At 39.8% G+C, this 25,883-nt stretch overlaps 1 protein-coding gene and 1 pseudogene across 3 annotated transcripts in view; one reads left to right on the top strand and one right to left on the bottom strand.

Moving 5' to 3' along the window:
• The window catches only part of LOC113007692 (abl interactor 2-like), a 46,970-nt pseudogene that overhangs the window by 19,858 nt on the left and 1,229 nt on the right, over window positions 1–25,883 (bottom strand). The window contains exon 2 of the transcript XR_013902496.1: window positions 437–604. The product of XR_013902496.1 is annotated as an abl interactor 2-like (transcript). The remainder of the gene's footprint in view (window positions 1–436; window positions 605–25,883) is intronic.
• LOC145419373 (sterile alpha motif domain-containing protein 3-like) lies at window positions 11,147–19,941 on the top strand. Of its 2 annotated transcripts, none has more exons than XM_080291101.1 (5): window positions 11,147–11,175; window positions 17,054–18,058; window positions 18,181–18,336; window positions 18,665–18,757; window positions 19,536–19,941. In XM_080291101.1, exons 2-5 carry the CDS (start codon window positions 17,072–17,074, stop codon window positions 19,851–19,853), a joined length of 1,554 nt encoding a protein of 517 aa, XP_080147227.1. In that variant the 5' UTR covers window positions 11,147–11,175; window positions 17,054–17,071; the 3' UTR covers window positions 19,854–19,941. The 2 variants fall into 2 exon arrangements, with proteins under 2 accessions (XP_080147227.1, XP_080147228.1); XM_080291102.1 differs by lacking the exon at window positions 11,147–11,175 and adding an exon at window positions 16,588–16,727.

The raw sequence follows: 25,883 nt of genomic DNA, 5'->3' as shown, positions 1-25,883 counted from the left end.
ACAGAAAAAAAAAAAGGCTAGTTTCTCCACCATCGCCACTTTCTGCTAATAATTTGACCTCTTTTCACTATGTTACTGCTGAACATTCTGCATATTTGCCTCCTATTTGTAAACACAAACTCCTCCTGGGCTGCTGAACATAAATGCATTCATACATGATTGCATGTTCTGTTCTTTCATTTAGGAGCCCTCTTGCGGGTGTGTATAATTTTGTGCATTGTGTGTACCAGTGTCTTTGTATATGGGCCTTCCTGCTCACAAACTTCATATTTTAGATCATGTTTACAGTTTGAAACCTTCAGCGTGCCTCTGGACGCCTGACTTGGATAACAAAGGCAGTGCGAGGAGGAATTTTCATTAAACGTCATCCCTCACACGTACAAAGCGGCTGTTTAATCCTCTAAGAAGAAATGAGAACATTCAAAGTTCAGCAGACCTGTGAAATGTGGTTGACGGAGCTCTCCATGCGGCGGAGTTGTGAGGCCTGGATGTCCAGCATCTGCAGCACATTGTTGGCCAGCGTGTTGATGAGGTAGGCGACGCTGGCCAGAGACTGTGTGGTGTAGCTCTTTGTTTCCTCCAGCGCCCGCTCCTTGTCTGCAGACTGCGGGGAGAGAGGAGACAGATTCAGGACAGGAGTCACAGAGTGCAACCATTTTACTCACAGACACAGACAGAAAAATGAAGCTTGGAAATGAGAAATATCACACGAACGTGGGGCTGATAAAACGGATGAGGATTTTTCAGACTAGAAATGTTCTATTACATGCCTTGCTTGCCCAGTCATGCTCAGGTGGACCTCGTTTGGCTAACTCCCTACTTAGTATGAATTTATGACGTGAATAATTGTAGTTGATCTGTGAAGCCTAGTTTGCAGCAAATCAATGAAATACCACAAAAATAGTGAGAAATGTCAAAACTAGTCCTCACAGTAACAGACATACACATGAATAAAACCTTTATGATTTCTGCTGGAATGTCACAGTCAGCATTTTATCGAGAGAAGCTGGCAGAATGTGTCTGTGTGTTTGCATGACTGCACGTGTCAGCATGCATCAGCAACTACATGTGTGAGTTCACATGTGTACTGTATGTATAAAGAGAGTGTGTGCATGCTTGTAAATCTCTGTGAGGACCAACATGTGATTTATAACTTAGGATCGAGGACATATGTGGGAAGTGAGGTCATTTTGGCTGTTCCTCACTTTTAAAATACGCCCTCCAACTGATCGGGGGATTTATAATTTATGTTATATAAAGGTCAGTGTTGAGCTGAGGGGCAAGGGAATTATGGTCCCCACGACTACAGAAAGCCCAACATGTGTGTGTATAATTGCTGAAACACAATGTAGGTCAGTGCAAACTCATTCACGCCCGAGGTTGACAAGAAACACACTGACATCTATGTGTGCCTCTGTGTTACACACGTACTCTCACACACACACAAACTACACACTTATAGAGACTTGAAATACATTATCAATAGACAACACCAACGGAAACACACACAAAGAGTTTGTGTCATAGGTTTAGATGACCCAGAGCCCTACATTCAGTCGCAGAGTCTAAACCATTAAAACTTCTTCAGTGACATAATTAAAGAAAACACTGAGAAGTGGTGTCACGAATCTCAAAGCAAACCAGCAAGTGCTTCACCAAGTCAGAGACACAATGCTGCATTTGAAGTCGCTATTGTTACAGCGTAAAAACAAAAACCGCACGCCGACGTCATAATAAACTATGTGTGAGAGCAGAGCAAAAAGAAAAGAGAACAGCAGGTGTTACAGAGGCTCAAGCGGTGACCTCTGCCCTCAGCGAGCTGTGCAGCACTTTCCAGCTGTTTTAGGTGACGCCTGCTGTGACGGCTCAGCTCAGTGTTTTAACACTTCGAAGAGCACAGTGAGATTTTATTTTCATATTTTACATTCCAAATGGGTAGACAGAGAACTTGTAGCAAGTTCTATTTTTTCAACATTATATTTTTGTCACCGCGAGGGCTCGAATTCTCTGCCGTCTGCCTTATTAATGCTTCATGTGCTGATTCTAGGAATCTGGCAGTCTATTTGATTTATGAGACATAACATTTCTACATAAAGGTTGTGGACATCCCAGTGTAGTGTAATGGTGATCTTGTTTAGTGTTATCTGCTTAAATCAGGTCAGAATACACAGTGTAACAGTAACTGATTATCAGCAGTATGTCGAGGCTGCAGATGTCTGCACACTAAATTTATCACTGCTCCTCATTTCATCCATCACTCCATCCATGCATTTTCAATTGCTTATCCAGATCCAGATCCAGAGGCATTCCCAAGCCAGCTGTCCCCACTCCCATGCCCCCACACCTTGATAGGGAACAATGATATTTTAATTACTCTTAATTAAATTCCTAAAAATGTAATTTGTTTAAAAAAAAAAAAAAAAAAAATCAATCAAAATTTATTTATATAGCACATTTTAAAGGCTGAAGTACACAAAAGTGCTTTCCAGTAAAATCATGATACAGATAAAAATCACAATATAAAATATAAATTACAGATATAAAATAATTACATAATCGAAATGCAAAGCCAGATGTAAATTACCCTAATTAGCCTTGAATGCCAGGTTAAACAAGTACGCTTTTAGACGTGATTTAAAAGATTGAATAGAATCTGATGCGCGAATATGAAGAGGAAGAATATTCCATAACCTGGGTGCGGCAAAGGCAAAGGCACAGCCTCCTCTGGTCTTCAGCAGAGACCTAGGTTGCACTAAGAGCAGTTGGCCCGATGATCTTAGTGCTCTCTTAGGGCTATACAGACAGAGGAGATCAGCTAGGTAGTCAGGTGCCATATTATTTAGGATTTTATAAGTAAACAATAAAATTTTAAAATCAATTCGATATTTAATAGGAAGCCAATGTAAGTTGGCCAGAACAGGGGTGATAGAATCATACTTTCTAGTGCCTGTTAAGAGACGTGCTGCAGCATTTTGGACCAGCTGCAATCGCTGAAGGAGGGAAGATTGTAGGCCCAAGTAGAGAGAATTACAATAATCTAGTCTTGAAGTGATGAAAGCATGAATGAGTTTCTCCAGATCGTTGCGTGGTATATAAGGTTTAGCCTTAGAAATTAGGCGTAGTTGGTGGAAGCTGGTTTTTACCACAGTAGACACCTGTTTATCTAGTTTGAAGGAACTATCCATGGAAACTCCAAGATTCCTAGCAGCATCAGTGAGGTGGTTAGCAACAGGCCCAAGTGTACCAGTCAGTTGCCCCAGAGGCATATTTCTAACAAAAACAATCATTTCTGTCTTCTTTTCATTTAAAGTAAGAGAGTTACGTGATAACCAGTCTTTGACATCCCTCAGACAATCAAACAGAAGCTGTAGTGAAGATGAAACATCCCCAGTCAAGTGGAGGTAGATTTGAATATCATCAGCATAGCAGTGAAAAGAGACATTATGTTTTTCAAAAATGGAGCCCAAGGGCAACATGTACAGAGAAAACAACACAGGACCCAGTACCGAGCCCTGGGGCACACCACAGCAACAAAGGGCAGAAGAAGAGGAATATTTTCCCATCATGACAGAGAACGACCTCTCAGAAAAATATGATTTAAACCATGAGAGAACATTTCCTTTAAGGCCTGCTACTTGTTCTAAGCTTGCCAAAAGAATATCATGGTCAACCGTGTCAAAGGCTGAAGTCAAATCTAATAGAACTAAGACCGCAGAGCGCCCGGAGTCAGCGATTAGAAGGAGGTCATTGAAGACTCTTAGTAGGGCAGTTTCGGTGCTGTGACGCGGTTTAAAATCCAGACTGGAATTTATCACTTATACCGTTTCTCTCTAAATGGGTCTGTAGTTGCTGAAGCACTATTTTCTCTAAAATGTTTGACATGAAAGGGAGTTTAGAAATCTGCCTGTAATTTGCTAGAGTGTTATGATCAAGGCTGCTTTTCTTGATAACAGGTTGCACGACTGCATGTTTAAAGACAGTCGGAACACAGCCAGATAACAGTGATGAGTTAAAAATAAGATACAGGACCCGATTGTATTCAATCCATCCTTAATGATACGAGAAGGAATAATGTCATGCAGAGAATTTGAGCTTCTCAGGTTATTAATTATTTCATTTAAAGTCGAGAACGACACAGGTTCAAACTGTTGAAAAACCGTTGACCATTCGGAAACTGGGGCTTGATTTACTACCGGAGAATGTGGGGCCCTTAACACTGAGATCTTATCTATAAAATGATTTAGAAATTTTTCACAGAGGGTCAGGGAGGCATCCATCGAAACATCAGAGCAAGGATTAACCACTGAGTTAAAGATTTTAAACAGAAATAGTCACCACCTTTTTTTGACTGAAGCGGTTTTCAAACACGCACTGCAGCACTGACCTTTTCTAGCACTTATCTGAGAGCACAAATATTGGTTTCAGTCAGATGTGGTGTTAAACGGTTTTTCACCTGCCAGCTTGGGGCATGTCTGATGGCACCAATGTGGGAACTGTACAGACTACATCCAGAAGTGAGAATATGAGACAAAGGCTATGTTCACACTGCAGGTGAAAACGCATCAAATCCGACTTTTTTGACCCTATGCGACCCATATCTGATCATGGAATGACAGTGTGAACAGCTCAAATCCGATATTTTCAAATCCGACCTGGGTCACTTTCGTATGTGGTACTCAATCCGATACATATCTGATGTTTTAGAAAGTGTCTGCAGTTTGAATGGCCATGTCGCATTAAATTTTACATCACTGACACAAGACAGACGCCAATTATCAGCGCCGGAGAAGACAACATGAACCATCCAGTGTAGATGTCAGTTAAACTGCTGGGAAGACAACGTTGGAGAAACGTGAACATTTTATTTGTACTGCATAATCTGTAGATTCTGACAGAAATCTGCAGCTATCCTTGGAAGCACCGCTCCTCTAAAACAGCAATAAGGTTAATTATTAGGCCATATGTAAATAACAAAATAACTTAAAGCAAAATTGGGAAACGTAAAGTCTGAAACAGTTTGGTCTGGGTCTAAACAGAGCGCGTTGTGTGTGACGTTAGGGCTGTGTGATATGACCAAAATCTCATATCCCGATATAAGACATCTATCGTCCAATAATGATATAAATCACAAAAATTTTACATTTTATGAAAATTCTGTGAATCTCGGGCAGCTCGACTTGCGTGAAGTGTTTCCAGCTGGGTGTCGTGTACCTGGAGTCGAATGTTTTAACCGATGCATGACACTATACATTGTTAGACATAAGTTGTAACGGCCGCTGTTTTCTTTGTGAGTATTTATTACACGGCGTGCTGCGGCGAAAAGCCTGTTCTAACGTTTGAGTCTAAGGTTTATTTTTTAGCACCTGGCGGCTCTTTTTTGCTTCTCATCCGTAAACACTGCATACTCTTTCACGTGATTCAGTTTATTTTGAAAAGTCTCAACAGGATCTTGAGCTTTATTCTGAAAGGTTTATGTGGAAAATAAACAAGCGGACACGCGATGGTTTTACCGTCGTTGTTGCTAACGACAACGCATAAAAACAGGCTCTTGTCCGTCCATAGAGTGGTTATATTAAATATAAGAGAAAGAGAGAACTTTAAGAAATTAACATAGCCACTACAGTGACCATCAGAACGGTGAAAGAATATTGCCATAAACAGTTTATTTTGCGACACAGCTGGGTAGAGCCTAACCCAGCTGTCTTAGGGCAAGAGGCAGGGTACACGCTGGACAGGTCACCAGTCTGTTGCAGGGCTAACACATTGCGACAGACAACCATTCACACACATGGGCGATTTAGAATGACCACATAACCTAAACCGACTAACTGCATGTCTTTGGACTGTGGGAGGAAGCTGAAGTACCCGGAGAGAACCCACACAAACACGGGGGACTCAGGACCTCCTTCTGTGAGGCAATAGTGCTAACCACCGTGCCAGCGAGAGTTTAAAAGAGTGAATAAATTCATAAATTCAGCCCCATTTTTTGAGGAGGTCCATGACAGCAAAAGTCAGCATCCACAAACTTTCTAAGTCTTAATGAAGAATGTAACTTTTGAGTCCAGTCCTTTTTGATAAATATTCTCATTTTTATCTTTGCTTCACTGTCTAATCTACAATCAGCCCGCCTCCTTCCCTATTCTTCCATCCTCTTCTGTCTTAGTCATCTCCCTTTCCTCTCCTCTCCTCCCTCTTTATCACATCATCCTAATATCTCCTATTTTTCTCTCCCTTCGTTCTCATCAGCCATCTGATACCCTGTTAGCAGTGACCTAGTTGGAGGGATGCCTCCTCTGGCCTGAGGCGAAGGCAAAGCAGCACACACTTAGCCGCACACGTAATGATGCTGTTGATGTTATCCCCTCCTCCCTTTTTCCAACTAAGTTCATGTACATAAATCATATCAGACCTATGTAGAATCATAAGCATGCTCTAATTCCCCTGACCTCTTTTTTAATTCATTTATTTTTTTAAACAAAACAGACTCTGGTCTATTAGCCACATTCCTACTGTTAATTATTCTAAGATCAACATTTAAAAACAGCCACAAAGTGTGGCGGCAAATGCTGCTCGTAAATGTCAAGACATCTTAAGAAAAACAGCAGATGGTACAGCCTCCACGGAGCCCTCATCTCCACATCACAGAGTCAGTGTGGGATTACATGAAGAGATAGAAGACACCGAAGACCACAGAAACCCACAGAATAATGGTGGCACCATCTCCAACATCAGCGTAGCCAGTGATTCTGAGATAAGTCAGGACACCAGTGATGAGTACAACGTGCAAAGTAAAGATGGCAACCACTCATGGGAAAGAAGAAAGAAGAAATCCACTCGCTGAAACATGTCCGTTTCTTTGCTCTCTCCTTAAGGCCACCCTCCTTTGGTCAACAGTCTTCCGATTGGCTGTCTCTCACAATCAGAAGGTTTGAAGAGCAGGTAGGAGGGGCTGCTGTGCTCACAGGACTAACTCAATAACAAAAGACACAGTCGGAAACTGTACATCTGCAGCAGTCTGGAAATTTAAAGAAAAATAAGGACAATCATATCCCACATCAGCATCCCACAATACCACCACTTATTCAAGACAAGTACACAACATAAGCTAACACAAGCCAGACTGATGCAGTTGGCAGGGTAAAACCATCCTTACTTGCTTCTTTGTGAATCCCCAGTGATGTAAAAAACTGAGAGCAGTGATCCAGTCGCCAAATGACTGCTGTGCAAAGGTAAATGTGATGTTATACACTTCTTGCCCCTTTATCTCATCCCTTTATTATGTCAGCTCTTAAATAAAAGGGAAAGCCAGAGAGATGGATTTTAACAAACAAACAACTGGGAGAGGTACGACCATGGAAGGAAGTGCAATTCTCTTCGGCTTTGAATCCGTCCCTGCACTACACCGTTTATCTTAAACCAAGCACAGGTTTGTTTGTAGCTTCTGTCAGAGAGAGACAGCCACCAACGGCCAAGAGCCTGCTTTTACCTTACAAGGACAGGTCGCTCTCTGTGTGTACACATACAGGGAGTGCAGAATTATTAGGCAAGTTGTATTTTTGAGGAATAATTTTATTATTGAACAACAACCATGTTCTCAATGAACCCAAAAAACTCATTAATATCAAAGCTGAATGTTTTTGGAAGTAGTTTTTAGTTTGTTTTTAGTTTTAGCTATTTTAGGGGGATATCTGTGTTTGCAGGTGACTATTACTGTGCATAATTATTAGGCAACTTAACAAAAACAAATATATACCCATTTCAATTATTTATTTTTACCAGTGAAACCAATATAACATCTCCACATTCACAAATATACATTTCTGACATTCAAAAACAAAACAAAAACAAATCAGCGACCAATATAGCCACCTTTCTTTGCAAGGACACTCAAAAGCCTGCCATCCATGGATTCTGTCAGTGTTTTGATCTGTTCACCATCAACATTGCGTGCAGCAGCAACCACAGCCTCCCAGACACTGTTCAGAGAGGTGTACTGTTTTCCCTCCTTGTAAATCTCACATTTGATGATGGACCACAGGTTCTCAATGGGGTTCAGATCAGGTGAACAAGGAGGCCATGTCATTAGTTTTTCTTCTTTTATACCCTTTCTTGCCAGCCACGCTGTGGAGTACTTGGACGCGTGTGATGGAGCATTGTCCTGCATGAAAATCATGTTTTTCTTGAAGGATGCAGACTTCTTCCTGTACCACTTCCTGTACCACTGCTTGAACGAGTGCCCAGTGGAGAGAGTGGACAGCTTCAAATACCTCGGAGTTCACATCACGCAGGACCTGTCATGGTCCTGTCACATCAACACCGTGGTGAAAAAGGCCCGACAGCGTCTCTACCACCTCAGACGCTTGAGAGACTTCCAACTGCCCTCCAAGGTGCTCAGGAACTTTTACTCGTGCACCATAGAGAGCATCCTGGCGGGAAACATCTTAACCTGGTTCGGGAACAGCACCGTGCAGGACAGACGAGCTCTACAGAGGGTTGTGCGGTCAGCTGAGCGCACCATCCGCTCCGAGCTCCCTGACCTGCACTCAATCTACAGCAGGCAGTGCTGGACCAAGGCCAGGAAGATCGTGAAGGACCTCAGCCATCCCAACAACAGACTGTTCTCTCTGTTGAGGTCAGGAAAGCGATTCCGCTCCCTGAAGACCAACACAGAGAGACTGAGGAGGAGCTTCTTCCCGCAGGCGATACGGTCTCTCAATCACACCACCACACAGTACTGACCCACACATATGGTTCTTACACACACACTGGACTTTCTGGACTTTGGTTTTGCACAACACTGGTCACTATATTCTTCATTTCCGGTTAATACTTGTACAGCTGCTGTTATTGTGTATATATTTATTTAGATTTAGATTTCTTCATACATTCTTATATAGTTCTATATTGTGTATTGTGTATTTTGTTGTACAGTTATTTTATTTTCAACTTTAATTTATATATTTATCTTTATCTTATTCTTCCCAGTTAAATTTACCCTTCATTCTAATTTGTGTTGTACAGTTATTTCATTTTTAACCTTAATTTATATTTTATTCCTTCCTAGTTAAATTTACCCTTTTTAATTTTTCATATTTATTTCCTTTCTTATTCATAGCCTTTTCCTTTTTTGTTTTCTTTAGGTCACGAGCAGTTGTCCAAGCATTTCACTACATATCGTACTGTGTATGACTGTGTACGTGACAAATAAAAATTTGAATTTGAAATTTGAATTTGATTTGAAGAAGGTGTCTTCCAGAAACTGGCAGTAGGACTGGGAGTTGAGCTTGACTCCATCCTCAACCCGAAAAGGCCCCACAAGCTCATCTTTGATGATACCAGCCCAAACCAGTACTCCACCTCCACCTTGCTGGCGTCTGAGTCGGACTGGAGCTCTCTGCCCTTTACCAATCCAGCCACGGGCCCATCCATCTGGCCCATCAAGACTCACTCTCATTTCATCAGTCCATAAAACCTTAGAAAAACCAGTCTTGAGATATTTCTTGGCCCAGTCTTGACGTTTCAGCTTGTGTGTCTTGTTCAGTGGTGGTCGTCTTTCAGCCTTTCTTACCTTGGCCATGTGTCTGAGTATTGCACACCTTGTGCTTTTGGGCACTCCAGTGATGTTGCAGCTCTGAAATATGGCCAAACTGGTGGCAAGTGGCATCTTCACGCTTGACTTTTCTCAGTTCATGGGCAGTTATTTTGCGCCTTGGTTTTTCCACACGCTTCTTGCGACCCTGTTGACTATTTTGAATGAAACGCTTGATTGTTCGATGATCACGCTTCAGAAGCTTTGCAATTTTGAGACTGCTGCATCCCTCTGCAAGATATCTCACTATTTTTGACTTTTCTGAGCCTGTCAAGTCCTTCTTTTGACCCATTTTGCCAAAGGAAAGGAAGTTGCCTAATAATTATGCACACCTGATATAGGGTGTTGATGTCATTAGACCACACCCCTTCTCATTACAGAGATGCACATCACCTAATATGCTTAATTGGTAGTAGGCTTTCGAGCCTATACAGCTTGGAGTAAGACAACATGCATGAAGAGGATGATGTGGACAAAATACTCATTTGCCTAATAATTCTGCACTCCCTGTATATAAGTTAATGGCTTGGGAGGTATTTCTACTTTTAATTATTTTTTTAAATTACTCGATTACATAAAACATACAAGCAGTCTTTGTGCACACTAGAAGAACAATGAGGAACTTTAAAAAAAAAGACAATTTGTCAGTTAAAGTCACACAAAGTTTAGTTAAGAGGAAAAAAAACAGTCTATCTCTTTAAATCAGCATCATCAACCCTCTTAACGCTCAGTGAAAGCACTCTTTTTAAATGTCAATACACAGCATCACTGCAGCTTGGTAACAGCTGCTGGGTCAAGCAGTATTAATCACAATGAAATTTTACATTGCTTCTAACGTCTGGTAATATAAATGAGGAAGCATAATCACTTTTGCAGATGAACACTAGTGATTATTATTGATCCTCAATAATGTAAAGAAAACAAAGCCCAAGCAGTAAATAAAATGAATTTGAACTGCACTGAATCCGAATCCACTTGGTCTCACAGTAAGTAAAACATGAATAATAATAAAATGTACAACACACACTTTTCCATCTTGTCTGTCAGCCACTAACACACTGTGATCACAATAATTTCCCCACCTCTTGTGCGACACTCTTAATTAATGGCTGACACATTTTCTCCCAGCTTTATTTCCATTTTAAAGGAATCGACAGCTGACTGGTTGTGATTTTGTTCTTTGTGGCAGTACAAAATGTTACAGGAGTTTTCTCAAACTCCTGCAGGTTAAACTCACTCAAAAAAATGAACGGGATGAATTGTTCAGTTTAAAATAATTATTTATTTTCATTTTACTTAAAATATATGTCTTTGTTGAGTTAAAATATGTTTTTCTAATAAAGTCTACATAATTGTGTCTATTATTGTCTGTACAGAAGACTAATGTGTTACTTGAAGACATAACATTTAATTTAAGTTAATTAGGATTGATATACTTCATATATCCACAAGGTGGCAGTAATCCAACAACAGAGGTCATAAAAAACCAAAGAATAACAGGCTTGGGCCTGCTCATGCGCAAGACTTGAAATTTATCGAAAAAACGTTGTTTTGGCGAGCTGCAGTTGGATTTTCATTTGTGAGAGGTAAGACCACGTCTTTCTTTGACTATGTTGTCTAGTATCTTCATATTGAGCATGGTTATATGTTGTGTTTGTCGCACAAGACATGTTACATATGTTGTCTATGCTTGTGCTGCGTTAGTTTTACTGGGTCTTAGACAAGTTAGAGATGTCAGATATTTCATCCTGTCATCCAAACAAGGGAACCGAGAGACCATTGGAAAGTTGGTGTGTATAGGTATACATCTAGGGCGGTATTTTTGTGCCTCTATTCTGAGCGCACGTAAAAAAATTTTTTAAAAAAAAATTCAAGCGCAAATGTTGCATTTTGAGAAAAAAATTCTTGAGTGAATAAAATTTTAATTTGAGCGAACCAAATTCATTGCTGCGTGCAAGAAATGTATTGTTTGCAATTATCCATCTACACATGAATTTGGACACGACGTGACCCCCTCTCACTCAGTTGTTGGTATTAGTGATGGGTCGTTCGCGAACGAAATGGCTCTTAGAGCCGACTCTTTGACGTGAACGACGAGAGCCGGCTCCTTATCGCGAGCCGTGACGGCTCGTGGGGGTTTTTTTTTCTCTCACCCTCTCTCTCGCACTTTTTTCCGCTTCACTCTGCACGCGAGCCTTGTGCTTTACGCTGGGCAGAGGGGGGAGGGGCGGTAGTTACACTCAGTAGCACAGGAACAGAGCCAGAAGGAGAGAGAGAGAAAGAGAGCCAGGGACAACAACTTCACATTAGAAAGGTATAGTAATCATCCACAACTATTTTCGGTTGCAGATGATAAAGGATTCAGAAAGTGCGGATTCATGCGGGCCCATATGACAGAGAATGTGCATGTTCTTTTTGTTTTCATATTATAATTTATATTTAATTGTGTTTTGCAGTGTTTTGTTGTTTTCACTTTAAATTTGTAAAAGGAAACAGCTGAAAATTTAAATAGTTAAAAGTTGAAATGTGAATAGTTGATTTTTGTATTATATGATTTATTTATTACATTTTATGTGGCGTGAATAAATAAAAGTATATTTACAGTGGTCCCTAGAGACAAAGCACATACAAACTTCAAATCACGTACGAACTCTGAAGCATGTACAAACTCCAAAACACGTAAAAACACGTACAAACTCCAAAACACGTAAAAACTCAGAAGCATATAAAAACTCAAAACACTTACAAAAGACAACAGAAGTGCTCCAGGATGCTGGGCGCAGTGTTGAGCTTTTGTTATCTTGTGGCTACACAATCCAGCAAGTACCAACGACCGGATTTGGTGTGTGATAGTAACAGGTAGATGAACTTTTTTTTAAATTATTTGAATATATTTGAGTGCCTGTGTATAAATACACAAACAATACACACATGCTTTCAATTGTGTAATTTAAGTGATCTAGTAGCTCTGCTTTGGAAGTTCAGTTCATGCTAGAAATGTGTTTTGGAGTTTGTACGTGTTTTGTCTCTAGGGGCCACCACATATATTTATATATAAACATATATAAATAAAACCACTTTTTTACGTTAGTAATTCCTTTTGTGCATAATTTTATATTATTGTGAATAATAAATTAATTAAAGCAACAAAACAACCTGAAGAGCCGGTTCGGAGCCGAAAGAGGCGGCTCTTTTTAGTGAGCAGAGCAAAAAGAGCCGGAAATCCCATCACTAGTTGGTATTTGCTCTTGCTCAGATCTCTGCTCTCCAAACTCGATTTAGCTACATTCTGGACCGTGTTTCTGGAAAGTAGTAGCTAGCAAGCTGATTGGAGACTGTAGCAGCCAATCAGAATTTTAGCATCCAAGTCTGTGATTGGTTGGTTGTGTGGCACATTTAAAACGGTGTACAGAGAGTTGAGCGGATCTGATCAAGAGCAAATGCAAACAACTGAGCGAGAGGGGCTGTCATTGTGTGTGTATATGGATAATAGCAAACACTGAAATACATTTCTTGCATGCAGAAATGAAATTTTTTCGCTGAAATTAAACTTTTCTAAGATCAAAATAATTTTCTCCACAAAATGCAACATTTGAGCTTGCATTTCTTTTTTTTACTGCACTCAGAATAGATGCACAGATGAAGTATGTCCCTCATAGAGCAAACCTGGGAATAAGATGAGATATAATAGTACAAATGATAAAATTTAGTGTGCCTGTTTATCCCAGGTTATTGTAAACAATTGTATTAACTGCTAACATGTTAATATCCTTACTTTGCGGAATGTGTAAGACACATTTTTAATGTTTCTTTGCTTGTTAAAGCGATTAGCTAAAGGGGTTCTAGGATATTTTTCCACTTGCTTTATTGAGATTGCTTTATTGTAATTTGAGAATCACACAAATGTCTAATAGCATAACAATGATAGCATGAAGTTGTGACATTTAAAATCCAAAAATTGAGGGCCAGAAGCCACTGTGACACCATTGTTGTGCTCTATCAGTCATCTGTATTATATGAAAATGGTCTGTAAAGACAGCATGTTTCCTAGCAGAGTTATACATATCAACATGGTTATAAATTAAATTTTGTTAAATAAACACTACATTTTTTTTAAATGAAATTATTGACGAAAAATAACTGGACAGACAGAAGGTCAACAGACCTGATAATTTTTTCTATAGAAAGTTGGCACATGGCAGTGTCAATCTCTTGCTTTTTTTCTGAGTAAGATTTTATTTACTTGTAATTCAATCAATAATTTTTAAGTTTTTTCCTGGCCTTTACCTGCTCCCTCTTATACTGATGTGGTGTATGTGGTATGCCTGTGCTTGCATGTGGTATGTGAACTGTCATACTTTTTTCAAAAAAAACTGTTTTACGAGTTAAGTTTTGTTTACTTTACTTTTATGTCTTCTCCAGATCTGAATGTGGCAGTGTAAAGGTTGCAGTGCAAGGACCTCAACTAGGGGCCAATTACTTAAACATTATAGATTAAAACATCCAGATTATGGGCACTGGCGCCCATATCCTTGCCCATATATTAGTTGTCCATGCACATTTAAGTCATGGAATGCACTCAGGTCCCATTTTTGTAGGATTCATAACAGAGAGAAATCACAGAAAACATTGTCACTGGCCACATTCAGCTGCCATGTTTGTGGATTCTCTGAAGTTACCTCTGAAAAGGAGTATTTTAGTCACATAAATTTGCATCTGAAAGCAAATGAAACGGTCCCATGCGTGTTCAAGGGTTGTACAATTATGACAAACATCTATGGAACATTCAAATCACATAAAAATAGAAAACATCTTGGTTATTCTTACAGTGACTTTAAAGGTGGAATAGTAACAGTAAGAGACCGTTTTAACAGGCCAGCTCCTGAAGGGGAACATGAAGACAGTGAAGTATTTGACGAAGGCCAGGTGGAAGTGCAAGACTTGTCTCAGACTGGGATCTCTAAAAGTGATGAGAGGATGATAGAAGAGAAATTTGCAGTGATGTTGCTTAAGCTGGAAAATGTACTCCATGTTCCAAGCAGTGCAGTGGATGAGTTTTTGCAGGACTTGCACTTCCTGATGAGTTCTGCATCCCTGACTGCAATAAATGCCATAGTTACAGATTTTTGTACAAAGCAAAGTCATATTAATCTTAATGTGAAAGAAATTGAGGATTTGGCCTCTGCAGTCTGCATCTCTAACCCTCTGACAAAAACACTTGGACATATGGGTACACTTGGAACTGCTTTTAAGCGGAAACAGTACTTCAGCAAAAAGTTCCATGTCGTTGAACCAATTAAATATATTTTGGATAAGGAGAGCAACCACACCTACCAATATATACCATTACTGCAGACCCTACAACAGCTCCTAACAAAGAATGGTATAGTAGATGACATAGTAGAAAACTACAATGCTCAATCCAAGGAAACTGAAAGTATGCAACAAGAATACAGATCATTTCAAGATGGAGAATTTTTCAAACAAAATCAGTTCCTGTCTGCTGATGAATTGAGAATTACCGTGATGCTTTACATTGATGATTTTGAAGTATGCAACCCTCTCGGTACTTCAAGAAAGAAGCACAAACTTTGTGCAGTGTACTGGATATTAAGCAACTTATCCCAAGACCAACACTCCTCTTTGTCATCCATCTACTTGGCAATACTGTGTAAAAGCAGCTACGTCAAGGAATATGGGTATGAAAAAGTGCTTGAACCTCTTTTGTGTGATTTGGCAGTCTTGGAGGAGCATGGGGTATTTGTCCCACAGATTGGAAAAAATATTAAAGGCATGGTACAGTGTGTAGCTGCAGACAATCTAGGTGCTCATGGGATTGCAGGTTTTGTGGAGAGCTTTTCAGGAGAGTATGTTTGTCAATTTTGCACAGGACGCTTCAGCGACTTTCAGACCAAACCGGTACTTTCTGGAGAGTTTACTCTTCGATCCAAAGACCTGCACAAAGAACATGTCAAACATGCAGTAGAGAGTGGAAAGCATTGTGTTGGAGTAAAAAGGCCATGTGTGCTGACGGAAAATCTTTCTCATTTTCATGTGACAACTGGATATCCACCTGACATACTCCACGATCTTTTGGAAGGTGTTGTTCCAGTGGAACTTGCACAGTGTCTGGGTATGTTCATATCCAAAAAATACATCACTTTGGACTCTTTAAATAAAGTGATTGTCAGTTTTCCCTATAAGGGAAAAGATAAAACAAACCGTCCACATATTGTTCCACGAACATTGTTAAGAAAAAATACAATAGGTGGCAATGCAGCGGAAAATTGGACTCCGTTAAGATTGCTGCCCTTCTTGATTGGAGATGTTATACCTGACGGTGATCCAGTGTGGGAAATCATTTTGGATTTAAAGGAGATAGTGGAACTTGCTGTTGCCCAGATCCATACAGAAGAATCAATTGGATATCTTCAGTTCAAAATTTCTGATCACAGACAGAAATATCAAGAAGCATTTCCCAACAAAAAACTTCTGCCAAAGCATCACTACTTGGAACATTACCCTCAGATGATCCGATGTTTTGGTCCTCTTGTTGGATTATGGACAATGCGATTTGAGGGAAAACACAGTTTTTTCAAGGAAGTGGCTCATCATACCAAGTGTTTCAAGAATGTTGCTCTAACACTGTCAAGGAAACATCAAATGCTGATTGCCTATCACTTACACTCATTACATCCACAGAAATCTGGAGTTGAAGTGTCAAGTGCATCAAGAGTTCCACTTGAGGTTCTGAAAGATGACATTTCTCTGCCTATCAAAAAGATGTATCCTGACATGACAGAAGTAAACATGACTAAAAGTGCAGACTATAGAGGGATCAACTACAGAAATAGAATGATCGTTATCTGTGGTTTTACTGATGGGCTGCCTGAATTTGGAGAGATAATCAGATTATGTGTTGTTCAGGGTACACTGAATTTCATTGTCAGCAAGTTTTCGTCTTGGTTTAGGGAGCACTACCGGGCCTTTGAACTGCAACCATGTACAAGTGGCAAAATGTCCCTGATAACATATGATGAACTGGCAGAGAAGTACCCATTAAATGACTACTTCATTGGTCCCCTTCGAATGGTTACATTGAAAAGATATCCTTACATCAAAAGCACACAATGAATATGTGAGTAAACAGCTGTAATTAATACCTTACTCAATATGCACTTTAATCTCACTGGCATAAGCACCTAAAGTAGCATCTGGCTTTATTGTGATGTTCAGCCACTAACTCCTTGTGACTTGTTGAATCTAACAGTCTGTTAGGCCCATCAGTACATCTTCTAGACAAGAAAACCTTTAATCTGTGTTTATGTTGAGATTAGCCAGAATTTTTCTCACTTCTCTGTTAAGTACCGTTGTGAAACATGTTGACATCTCAATTTTAATACTTTCAATTTTGTACGTAGTTACTGGATTTATGTTCATGTATATATATTTTTTCTTTTCTAGACTGAAGCACGGAATCGAATGATGGCTGAACCAGTAAAACTGCGGATCATCCTTGGTTCCAACAATACTGAAAAACTGACGATAGCATCGGGCATGCCAAAGTCTGTGGAGGATCTTTCAGATGAGAGCAAACGTCAGTTTGATATTCAGGGGGACATTAGACTCCAGTACATGGACAGTGACTTTGATAATGAGTTTATCAACCTTAAACGAATGGATGATATTCAGGACAAGAGCACAGTGAAAGTCATCTGTCTGACTGATGCTTCAGACTTTGGTGAAGTTGGGATGAACCAAAGTGGGGAAGAAACGTCACTATCATCTTCTGACACACTATTACTTTCATCCTCTGACTCCGAAACTGCTCGATCTCAGTGGCCTGCAGAATTCCAAATACCAAAGTTTCCGTATGACGTGGAGATGCAACTTCAAAGTGCAAACCAGGCTTTCATATCAAATGGAATTCTTCTGAACCCAGGACACAAACTTAAGTCAGACATTTTAGAAGCTCTAGCTGAGAAAATCATGACGTTTAAGGCATATCCTTCAAACTTGGAAATAGAATCTGTTGCTGAAGCTTTAATCAAAGCACATCCATGCTTAAGAGAACAAGGATCTTTCAGTGGTTTCTACGGATGGAAGATTAGCCTCAAGTACAAGATGGCAAATTATAGGACAAAGCTTAGAAACTTGGGGTGCCCAGAAGTGAGCATTAATTCCCTCAAGCACAAACCAACCGATCGATGTCACCCAGCATATGCTGTCAAAAAACCTAGAAAGGCAGAGGTAAATTTTTGTCCTCCTTATCCGGCTGGAGAGACCCAGGACAGCCTTGAAAGGGAGAGATTGGCATTGCTAACTGAGGTCAAGAAGAAGCATAATGAGATAGTTATCAAAGAGAAGATGGCCAGGACCTTTGCATACAGGAGGCAGGAACTTGTCAAAAACAATCCCATGATCGCCGACTTCAAGATCAGATGGCCAGGACTATTTAGTGTGGCTGAGGTATGAATCTTTATAAATAACAATAAAAGCTGTAATGGCTCCAGTAGTATGTATATGTGTACGTATAGTATATATAAATATAGTTACAGTACAGTATGTTGTGTTTGTTGACATGTTTTTAGGTAGAAGCAGAATTTGTAAGGATTACTACTGCTCCACTGGTTCCGAGGTTTCTTGCACAACTTGACCAATACACTGACCAACTAATAAAAGTCTTCAAGAATAAAGGAGGCGCTGCAGGGAGGAAAATCAGGCAAATTTTGGCCCCAGCCACACAGGTGCGTTTTTCTGTTCGCAGCAAAATGTTATGGCATTATAAGATCACTTTCAAATTTAAACAGCTAGTGTATAGTACCTGCAAGTTCCATTTTGGTATGCAAAAAAAGATGCCGTATTAGTTTGTCTTTCCCTCTGTTGCTTAATATGGATATGTATAATATGGTGGAAACCCTGCCCACATGTTAAATATTCATGTGATCATTAATTGGTCTTGTGTACATGTCTGTGTCAGCAGTGGATATGTCATTCATTTTGCATATACTGTCAGTTTGTGTCATTCTAAAGTATTTCTGTTTTCTCTTTCTGTACCTCTGTCACTCTCTCCAGAATGAAACTATTGAAAAGAGGAGGGAGTGTGTCCTCAGGGCACTACCTCTTTACCTAAATGAAGACCCAAGCATCCTCTTTAAAGAATACCTGGTTGGTAATTTTAGCGTAGTCTTTATCTGTATTAAACCAAATCTTGAATAACTAATGTTGTCACATTGTTATAATTTGCATGGAATCTGTTTAAATGCTTTGGGGAAATGTTAGTTTTCCTGTAATGCAACTCAGGTCAGAATAAATGACACTCAGACAGGTTTGCAGGTTTAACGTGCACATGGGTGAGAGTTCAAACTGAGACTCACACTCCGCAGCAGTCACCACCCTTTATTTATACTCAAGCATGTTTGCGTCACAGTCACATGAATGGAAGAGATAACATATAACAGTAGAGACTTCATCACATGCAGGAAGAGATAACATACAATGGCATAGACTTCGTGCTGAGCTTGCACAGTGTAACTTCTCTAGTAAAAAGAGCAAACACATCTAGAGAACCTCAAATGAAATGTACTTCTATACATAAACATAATAAAATCTTTCAACAGGAATCTTTATGTATACACACATTTCAGGAAGAGTTATGCAATGTAATGCAATCCAATACTAAAAAGTTAGTAATACATAATACTTAGAGGATGCATATATATATAATGGTGATTCTATTTAGTATTTATTTATTTAACATTTTTTGTTAAAACTGTAGTCGAAAATAATGGCGCACCAGGGTGCAGAATCATTAGTCTTCCTGATATTGTGTTTATTTCATTAAAGGGTGACTTTGGCTTTTTTTTTTTTTTAAGGATGCATTTTTCTGTGTTTTTGTGTCTAATTCCCAATGCGATGGGTTTTTGTTTTACTCTTTGTTTTAAAGGATTCTGATGCTACAGCTGTTCAAAGGGAGCTGGAACAAATTACCCTTGGTATCTTCACCATCAGTGTTGAAGGAGGTGATGCCAGCACTCCTCCAGCTGATGTGGGTATAACCATCGAGGGTGTTGAAGTTCTGCATGACCTGGGAGACATGGCCTCTGCGTGTGCGGTCTTAATGGGTGTGATATATGCACTCAATCTCAGTTATCCTCGGGAACTGAAAGCTTTCTTTGAGGTACTTCAGAAGGTCTTCCTTCATCTGGATGCCAGCAGACTCTCAACAAAGGTACAGATGCTCAAGAATAAACTGTATGAATAATCCAACCCTTCTTTTATTTGGATGAATGTTCTGTCAGATGGACAGAAGTTTTTGGGAGGCGAATAAAATGGAAATTTGGTTTAAAAAATGTTGTTTTTTTTGGTGGGGGGGGGAACCAAAATTTGAGAGAGATTTAAAACATTTGTTTGTAAACAATTGCAATTACAGAGATTTTACTCTTTTTGGGGGCGGGGGGGTTTAGGGCCTACTAAAAGATTATTCAAAGTATTTAGATTTAAATGGTTTCATTGAGAGACGATACAGGATGAATGTGCATTTTGCCGCATTTTAAAAAAGAACAATTCTTTCCATGTTAAAATGTTTGCCACTTGAGTTTTTTCCCTATACAGTGGTAAAATAAATGCTGTCAGTGGCAAGTGTTAAATGAGTTCTGTTAAGCTGCTGCAAAAAACTGAAAACTGGCAAGCTGTTTTATTGTCAGATCATAATGTTTGCATATTTTATTCAAGTTTTATTTGGGATGGTGATATCATTTTGGGAATATTAGTAGACTATTTGTTTTTATTATTATTATTATTACTTTTTTTTTTTTATCTAACCTGGTGACTGGAACCTGTTTATTCTGTTCTTCACAAATTTGTCATGGGATGCCGTCCAGGATTGTGGCTGTTAAGGTGAACAGTTCATTTTGATTTGTTAAAGGTTTTGTGGTCAACCTATTATGTGATCTTAAATGTTTTTTCTTCTGTTTCTGGCAGAGACATTTAATTTAAAATCGTTATTTTTATGGTGCATCTGTGTGCATACTATTAGTTACTAACCTTAATGGGTTAATAATGTGTGGTGCAGCTGTTTTGTTAAAGAAATGTTTAATGAATGTCTTGGCAATAAAGGAAATTAAAGAAAATAAGTGGCTTGTATTAAATTCATTTGTGTGGAACCTGTTGACAAAATAGATTTGTGTAAAACTAATTAGTAAAGCACAATTTTGCTGAAAATATAATATTTTAATTAATCTAACTTAAATTTAACATTTAAAAACCACAAACAAGAAATGTGTTCACAAAACGAATCTAATCTATCTAACCTGTAAATACATAATTTATGTCCATACAACATAACTTGTTTTAGGTGGTCTTAAATATTGCTTGTTAATTAATCCTAAATAGATTTATAAAATTGGCTCACTTCAAAAGGATTGTTTTACTGTAATGCAAGTTTATTAAATTAGATGACCTAAAGATTTTTGCTTTAAACTAACACAATTCAATTTCGTGGAACCTGTTGACAAAATAATTTTAATTAAAGTCAACGTTTCATTTTTTTGAGTGCTGGGAATACAAACAGCCAGATTTGATTATTTCTGAAGAAAAATGGAAACACAGCTAAGTGCATTTGGCGGAGAAAAAAAAAGACAAAAATCTAAATCTGTAGATCCAACTGTAGAAAAAAAAGGAGGAAAAAAAGCTGAATATTTTCCATTTGTTTACTATACTTGCCACAGATTTAGAATTATTTCATGGAAGTAGTCATTTAAAAATAACCCCGGTGTTTTTGGTGTGAGCCACTTTCTCCAGCTCATCCCGGGGGACGCCACGCATGCATGTGAGATGACAAATCCCCCCCATGGTAATCTGAGGTCTGGCCCCCAATCCCAAACCAGTCCAATGCACCTGGGAGCCATCCAGGTGGCATCCCGGTCAGTAAGTTTGGGCAGTATGACAATATGGCAGTAATGTTACTTAAAAATCCCAGCCGATTTATTAACTACTAGGATTTATTAACGGACATTTTAAACATCATCTTAACAAACCAGGATTTCTGGTGCCAACTACTTATTTAGCCAACATAAACATTGATTGATTAGGTAACATAAACACCATCATAGTGTAAACCCAGCTGAACTCTCAGGCCAGTGTTAAGGTACCAGAAGCAGACATCACTCTGTTGGACACGTGCTATCACTGAACTGAACTAAATTGATTATGAATAGATTATTGGGAATCAAAGAGTAACACTGTCTCTACATCAGCTGGCATCCAGTTCCACCTGGTCTCCACAGAGGGTAGTCATGTGACCATGCACCAAACGGACACTGACTGTTGTACTGTCCTTCTGAAGTGCCACTGCACAACCTGCACTGCAACAACACATTAATTATACAGTGCTAGCTGAATATCACATAATTATTAGAAAAAGAGAAAAAAACAACTTTTGTTCTATGAGCCTGCATGTATGATCACCTCAGGTTTGCCAAGCTTCTGATCACAAACCCATCTTTCCAAATGTTCAGCGTGTTTCGCCCCCGCAGGAGCTGTTCCTGGCATCAGTAATGAAAGTGGAGGCTGATGCACCAATTGCCATGGTTTTCAACCCAAAACACACACACAGCCATCACCAGAGTATATGTCCAGCTTCCTGCAGTGCTACCATGTGTTTTCAATGAGCAGCAGGAGGTCGAGTTACATTACAACTACCTCTGCTGACAGCTAACCGGTACCAGCTGTGGAGAACCCTGAAGGAACAAAACAGGACAGGACTGTAGTTGGGGCAAGGAGGAGAAACGTGTCTGCACATGCTCAGTTCAGACTCGCTCGGATTCTTTGCTGAAGGCGCTAAACAACCACACATTTTGCAATTTATCTGAAAAAAAGAAAAGTAGTAACGGCCTGCTTTGCTGCTTTTTTTCTCACCATTTTTCATCATTTTCTAATATCTTTTCCTTTGTGTTACAGTAAATATTCCAACAAACTTTCTGTAAAAAAGAAAGCAGCTATTTAAGGCTCTAACTTTCTAGAGTGCAGCTTCAATTTATCTCAGTTTACAAACCTACAGCATTAAGGAGGAGGATGTGTGGGTGGTGTTATATTGAAAACCGGGTCTCCAGCACCTTTGGAAGAGGCAGGAACAGTCATCTCTGCCTTTTTTCCTGACAAAGCTAGGAGTCTGGATGGCTGTTTGAAGTATGAACATCTAAAGTAGGATAGACCATTTCCCTGATTAAAAACTGACCACGTTAATGATCAATAATGATCATTATTATTGATCACAAGAACAGCAAAAATTACTTTTCCCCGATTATTAAAAGGAGCCAACAACTTAAAACTCCACCAATAATGTGTAATTGAAATGCTGTATTATTTAAGGATGTCACATGCATGGCAGCAGAGCATTAAGATCTGCACCACCTGCAAAGCTGTCATATTTTACACATTCTAGTAGTCCCACACAGCTGTGGGCAGTCAGAACAAGAGGCTTCAATAGAGCAGAGCATTAAAATCCACTTTAATTATCACTTTGAGCAGAGGCAGAACAGGAAAGTCAGCACACAAGCTCAGCTCCTGCTGTTTGTGTCTCCTGACATCAGCCTGATATCTGCAGACAGCTGTGAAACTGTGCATACAGGCGGACTCGATAGTTTCATACTCTCCTCCTACTTTGCCTCTTCCAAACATAGTTTTATTAATAAACACAACTAATGACCAGTTTGCAACTGGTTCACATAAGAGATATTTTCAGGTTACATTTGTCAAGGAAATCAGTTTTTATACCACATAACAGATTACAAGGTCTTGAATAATCAGGCCCCAGTTTATGTTAAAGACCTCATAGCACCCCATTAGAGCATTTTGCCATCAGACTACTGGCTCAATTGTGGTGCCTAGGATATTTAAAAGTAGAATGGGAGACAGAGCCTTCAGCTTTCCTTTCTGATAAAGCATAAAGTTAGAGCTGGATGAGGTGACCCTGAATCCTTTTAAATAAGGCTAGGCTGCTGTGGGGGTTTCCCATAATGCACTGAGTGTTTTGTCTTCATTTACCTCTTCTCATGCTCTCCGTTTTTATACACCTCTCTGCATTTAGTCATTCATTATTATTAATCTCTGGCTCGCTTCCACAGTGTGTCTTTTGTCTCATCTACCTCCTCTCACCTCCAACCAATCGCAGCAGATGGCTGCCCCACCCTGAGCCTGGTTCTGCTGGAGGTTTCTTCCTCTTAAAAGAGAGTTTTCCCTTTTCACTGTTGCCAAGTGTTTGCTCACAGGTGTTTGTCTGCATGTCAGGATTGTACAAAATAAAATGGGAAGGAGCCCTTGTCCTCCCCACTTCCAGGAAGCCTTTATTTAATGCTCAAAACTGACCACACCCTTGTTCAAAGCCAGGTGTGGTCTATGGTTTGATGTCAACCATAGACGTGCAAAGTTTCATGACTGTATCTTGTACAGTTGCAACATTATGTTACTGAAAATCTCTGTTCACTGGAAACAAATGAACACTCAAAGCACCTTGATGCAGGTAAGGAATCCCAGAAAGTTGATTCTGGATGAAAAGAATAAAGACACTCTGTAACCCTCCCAATCCCACCCCTTAAAAAGCACTAGACTGATTTAAATCTGAATTTGGACCACAAGGATGCCAGGATGTGGCCACATAAGACAAACAACGACTTGACCTGGGTAAACTCTGAATCCAAATATTTAGCCCATAAAACAGGATCAGCACACTGCGCTATTATGTAACAATCACATCATCTGCTGGCTGCATAAATGTAGGCCATCCTCTGGGTACTGAGTTAGCCTTGCTAGGCTCAATCTGAACATGCAGTGTGAGCAGTCTAACGAGCTAAAAAAGACTTTCAGTTTTCCTGAGAAGATGACATGTTACTGCTGATGTGACTGCTAAAATGAGGAAGCTAATGCCAAGCTAGTACAGCGTGAAAACAGGTTGAGAAATAAAAAGGTCAAAGGTTATAAAGGAAGGGAGAAATAGAGAGGAGAAGGAATAAAAGAGGGGAAAAAGAAAGTGCCCTTGTGGTATTCATCAAGTGTAGATGTGCAGAACAAGATTTCTGTGTCGGTCTTCGGTGATGCATCATGTAGCGCCTGTGTGCTTCTGGCCTTTAAAGAAGAAAGACTGTTGATGCACTTTCACTTGTTGACTGACAGTAAGACTCACACAAACACACGAATCTAAATGAAATGTGGCTATGAACAGGTGTGTATACAGGACCAGCTGAGGAGGAACAGTTGTCCGTAACAGCCTCGCCTGCCCACGTACTCATACACTCTCCGCTAAGCAAGTACGGGGGTGGAGGGATGGCAGCCCAGTACAGCTACTGGTGTCTAACTCACTATCTCACATTCTCAAGAAGCCATCAGTGGATAATGAGTGTTAATTTAACACTAAATTTAAGGGGCTGTATTATGCCCATGACAAATTACTGTGCTATAACACAACAGCCTCGAGTAAGTCGCAGTTGAAAATTGCTGTATGTGCAGTTTAGATCCAACCTTTGCTCGTCACGTCCGGTTTCAATGACATGACAAACATTACGTTTGGGGGGTGGGGGGGAACATCAGCTTGAAAATTCAAAAATAAGACTTCACAAACCAACAGGTGGCATAATGGTAGCTACATCCATCTTTTAGACCAGGGGTGCCCAATCCCGGTCCTCGAGAGCTACCGTCCTGCAGCTTTTAGATGCATCCTTGTTCCCACACACCCGAATCAAATGAATGGCTTGTTATCAGGCCTTTGCCAAACACGATGGCATGCTGAAGAGGTAATCAAACCATTTGATTCAGCTGTGTTAGAGTAGGGATGCATCTAAAAGCTGCAGGATAGTAGCTCTCGAGGACTGGGATTGGGCACCCCTGTTTTAGACCATCCATGGTTTGAAAAGCAGGTGGTGGGCCTTATATGCTTACAGCCAGAAACAAAAATTATGGTTCACATTTGCAGCCTGCATGCAAAATGTCAGATAGAAACAGTGTACAAAGTATGTGATAGAACAGGTCTTGCTTGTGGTGTTGTTGGTCCATTTGCCAGCCACAGAGAAGATCCACTCTTGTCCCCTTCCCTTCACAATGTCCACTTGACGCATACGTCGTCCGATTCCATCAACGATGGAAAGAGCAATAAGTGCAAACCCCTTTTCCTCCATGTCATATTTGCATAAATTAGCCTAGAGTTGTGAGCCTGACATGACCATATTTGGGATCTCCGCTGTCACTGACGTCATACAGAGCAAAGAGGAGAAGAAAGTGTCTGAAAAAGAGCATTTCGAGC

Source organism: Astatotilapia calliptera, chromosome 16 (assembly GCF_964374335.1).
Source record: "Astatotilapia calliptera chromosome 16, fAstCal68.1, whole genome shotgun sequence".
Lineage (NCBI taxonomy): Eukaryota > Metazoa > Chordata > Actinopteri > Cichliformes > Cichlidae > Astatotilapia > Astatotilapia calliptera.
This window is presented reverse-complemented; position numbering and strand designations above follow the sequence as displayed.

Excerpts from the sequence above, each read along its gene's own strand:
- LOC145419373 (XM_080291101.1), top strand. The coding sequence starts at position 17,072 with ATGATGGCTGAACCAGTAAAACTGCGGATCATCCTTGGTTCCAACAAT. Across the intron at positions 18,059-18,180 it reads GACTATTTAGTGTGGCTGAG|GTAGAAGCAGAATTTGTAAG; the intron begins GTATGAATCTTT and ends ACATGTTTTTAG. Across the intron at positions 18,758-19,535 it reads TCCTCTTTAAAGAATACCTG|GATTCTGATGCTACAGCTGT; the intron begins GTTGGTAATTTT and ends TTTGTTTTAAAG.